This window comes from Lepisma saccharinum, chromosome 26, assembly GCF_977018435.1.
Source record: "Lepisma saccharinum chromosome 26, izLepSacc3.1, whole genome shotgun sequence".
Lineage (NCBI taxonomy): Eukaryota > Metazoa > Arthropoda > Insecta > Zygentoma > Lepismatidae > Lepisma > Lepisma saccharinum.
In genome coordinates this window covers 22850365-22853972 of record NC_139254.1, presented here as the reverse complement: position 1 = coordinate 22853972, position 3608 = coordinate 22850365, and the positions used below count along the sequence as shown (strand labels likewise).

General features: G+C 35.8%; 1 protein-coding gene across 1 annotated transcript; it reads right to left on the bottom strand.

The window, feature by feature from the left end:
- Positions 1-2356: 2356 nt before the first annotated feature.
- Positions 2357-3439, bottom strand: LOC145979593 (zinc finger MYM-type protein 1-like). The gene has a single exon (XM_083112559.1). It carries the CDS (start codon positions 3437-3439, stop codon positions 2357-2359), a length of 1083 nt encoding a protein of 360 aa, XP_082968685.1.
- Between the last annotated feature and the right edge of the window lie 169 nt (positions 3440-3608).

Genomic DNA, 3608 nt, shown 5'->3' with positions numbered 1-3608 from the left:
TGCCATGGAGGTCGACTACAAATTATGAATACCTGCGCAATATTCTTTATTCGTGTTCGTATGTTTCTTGTGTTACGTTGAGGCAATTTGGATAGATGGCATTGATAAAGTGACACTCATGTCCACAACAGAATGTGAATTCGGAGCGTAAGGTAACAAGATGTAGGGTTGCTCATTCAACACAAACAGCAATCAAGGCAGTAATATTCCTTACACAGCACGCTAAGATGCCAGGGGTCCCAGGTTCGAATTCCGGCCTGGGCATGGGTGTTTCTTGTGAGTGTGCCTTCATCAATTTCATCACATCATCACTTGTCGAGTTTGGCCAAAAGTGAAAGAAAAGAGACGCTAAATTACAAAAATCAAAAGAAAGCAATATTCTTTACTATCTCATGAATATATTGAAATCTTATTCTTAAGAACAATCACTTTTTGTGTAATCAAGAACTCCCAAAACTCAACCCGGCTTGATCTTTGAAATACGCAGAGAAATGACTTACAACATACTCATTGATGTATGCATTTTTTTCTTATGCAAATAATTGTAAAATTCAGTAAATGCAAATATGTAATGTATAAATGACACTACTGACGTAATTGGTGAAGTTAAGGATTATGCTAACACACGATGAACTTGAAACACATTTCTATTTTAAAAAAATACATCAAATTCACGGTTCAAAAGTTTTAACAATAACTTAAATTGAAACATTATATAGTACATTGCATACTTGAATAAACATAATTTTAACATTACTGTCTTTTTATTTTAATATTCATTTCATTACATTGGTACACTGTACAGAAAGAGCTTTCATGTTATCTCATCTATTCTAATTCTCTTATGACCACATATTTTGCACAATATATTTTATTCCATCAAACTGACTCAAAGTACTAATAATATAAACACTTGGTTGTTTTCATCAGTACAAAAGTGATTAGCCTAGTAACAAAATTCATGTACAATTGGAAAATTTGTCAACTTCCAAGGCTAAATTATGCTCATAATTTCTTCCTTTTAAGAATGTGTGTGTGCATTAATACCAATAACAACATAAAAAATCAAAATTTATGTGCATATTAAAAGCTATAGGGTAATTCATATCATTTGAAAAAAAAATAAATACATATAACGATAAAATAGAATGATCACAACAAACGTCTAAGATTTGCTACAAAAAATGAAGTCTATTGTACAGTGGGATGAATTAGTATTACCAGGAAAGTGTCCGCCACTATGTTTATTATCTTTGTCTTATGCAACGAGAGTTTCAGAATTGAGACAAAACGTCAAAAAAGCTGTCTTGTTGGCAGGTTTCTTGCCAACATACGCAAAAATCCAGGTCTTTAAAACACGCAGGATGCAAGATAAAAACTTAATGAAAATACTCATGTGCAGTTTGCTAAACAATACTTGTGCATCGCACTGTACGTGACTATTTCTTACAAGATCCTTGAAACTGACACGTGAAATACTTAGAAAAGACTTCCAATCATAATTGTTGGCAAAATAAATATTTATATTCACTGTTTTTTTGATTGACCTTGAAAAAGTTCGAAATAACTGTGGAAAGTTTTTCACGACTGAGAAGAAAGTTTAAGCAGAATTACATTCTCATAATAATTTGCAAACAATTCTCAGAATTAAAAGAAAAAAAAAGTACTATCATTTTAAATTTCTCACTGAAACACTTTTTCATCAGGAAACCTATTGCCTTGATTTCTCCATCCACTTACAATAAGCTCTGTCAATTAAATTTCTATAAGCTCTATTTTCTGCATCAGAAGCGTTTCTAATGTCTGGAATATTCGGACCTTCAATAGAAATTTTCATTAGGGCATTCATATGCGCAGGAAGCAATCGGGATCTCTCTGAACAGAGAATTCTGTTCATTGTGGAGAAGGTCCTTTCTACACTTGCAGTTCCTACAGGAAGGAGAAGAATTCTCGTTGCTGCTGCAGAAAGAGCAGGGAACATACATTTTCTTTCCTCTCTACATGAAAGGTTGAGCAGATTTGCTTGGGATGCCAAGTCTCCATTATATCTTCGATAAATATTGAATTCATCCTTCATGTCTTTTTCATTGGTACCACACAATTTAGAAATCTTCGTGAAACTTGGGTTATCTGGCTTTTCAAGAAAAATTTTATGGAAGTTTGCCATTTCTTCAAAATCGTTGGAAAACCTGGTTTTCATATTTTGTACAATATTATCTCTTTCTCGCCCATTTTGTCATTTTCCATGTAGATGTTATTCTCCATTGCTTTTGAAATGATTTCATCGGATTCTGCCTTAATGTCCTTCATATCAATTTGAGCAATAGATTCTTGTACTGCTTTTACTAATGCTATGTTATACTGTTATATTGCTTGTTGAAGACTGAAGTCTCTTACTCAAACGAGCCAGAGGACTCAAAAGGACTGACAAGAGAGTTAGGACAAACACAGTTGATTTTTTCCGGAATATCAACAGGAGCCCACCAGCATCTGATGAATAATTTCCGGCTTCCATGTATATGTGCTCCAAAGCAACACATATCGATACGTAATGTTGCACAACAACTTTCACGCTGCCTTCATAGGACAACCACCTTGTTTCTCCTGGTTGAACGAGTTTGTGAGAGGTGCCTTCTAAAATTTTCTCCGTTTCTTGAAGAACAGTCAGTCTTTTGTGGCTTCCTCTAAACATGTTGTACAATTTGTTAAGGGCACTCAGGACTCTCTTTATTTCAGCCATCTGTCGACAGCTGTGGACAAGAGATAACTGCAAAAGATGGCTTCTGCAGTGGACAAAGAGTAAGTTAGGAGAATACTCCCTTAATTTTGTCTGCACGCCATTTACTTTTCCTGTAAAATTAGCCCCACCATCTGATACAGCAGTTATGTTTTTAGGATCAAATCCAGCTTGTCTAAGTTCACCTATTAATGTTTTGGTAATATTTTCAGCCTTGGTGGATTCCAAAGGCACTGCGGACAAGAATGTCTCTTCAACCTGGTGCAGATCATCTCTAGATGATATGTGGCGAACACAAATGCTAAGCATTTCACGCCCCTTCACGTCTGTGCTTTCGTCTGCCATTACGGAATAAAGCTGTTTATCTCTTAAGCGTTCGGAAGTTAAATCTGTAACAGCTCCTCCAATTGCTTCGAGGAAGTCTGTTGTCGTGGTTGAGGACAACCGGTGAGCATTTTGTGCACTGGCTTGAATTTTCCTTGCAAGCTCACCACTACCATCAACAAATGCAGCTGTGGACACCAAATGCGGCCAGTTACTTGTTGTGTGTGGAATTTCTGATCTAAAGAGATAATAACTTAATTTTAAAATATCTTTTACTATGTTGGTTTCCTTTTGACTTTGTTCATTTCCAAAACGTATGATTTGAGACCGAACGTTCACACCAGCTGATTTAGATGTCGATGCGGCACAAGACAGCATATGTAACTGCTTTTCTCGTGCTTCAATGCTTTGTCCCCTAATTTTTTTGATGCAGATAATGGTACCAGGTTCGATACCCACGGTCCAGTTTTCATTGAACTACATTCTGAACATATGGTGCACTTATATCCTTCTGGGGTACGTTTAATACACGGATAGACACTATACC

Coding starts and splice junctions, on each gene's coding strand:
- LOC145979593 (XM_083112559.1), bottom strand. CDS start 3,439: ATGCTGTCTTGTGCCGCATCGACATCTAAATCAGCTGGTGTGAACGTT.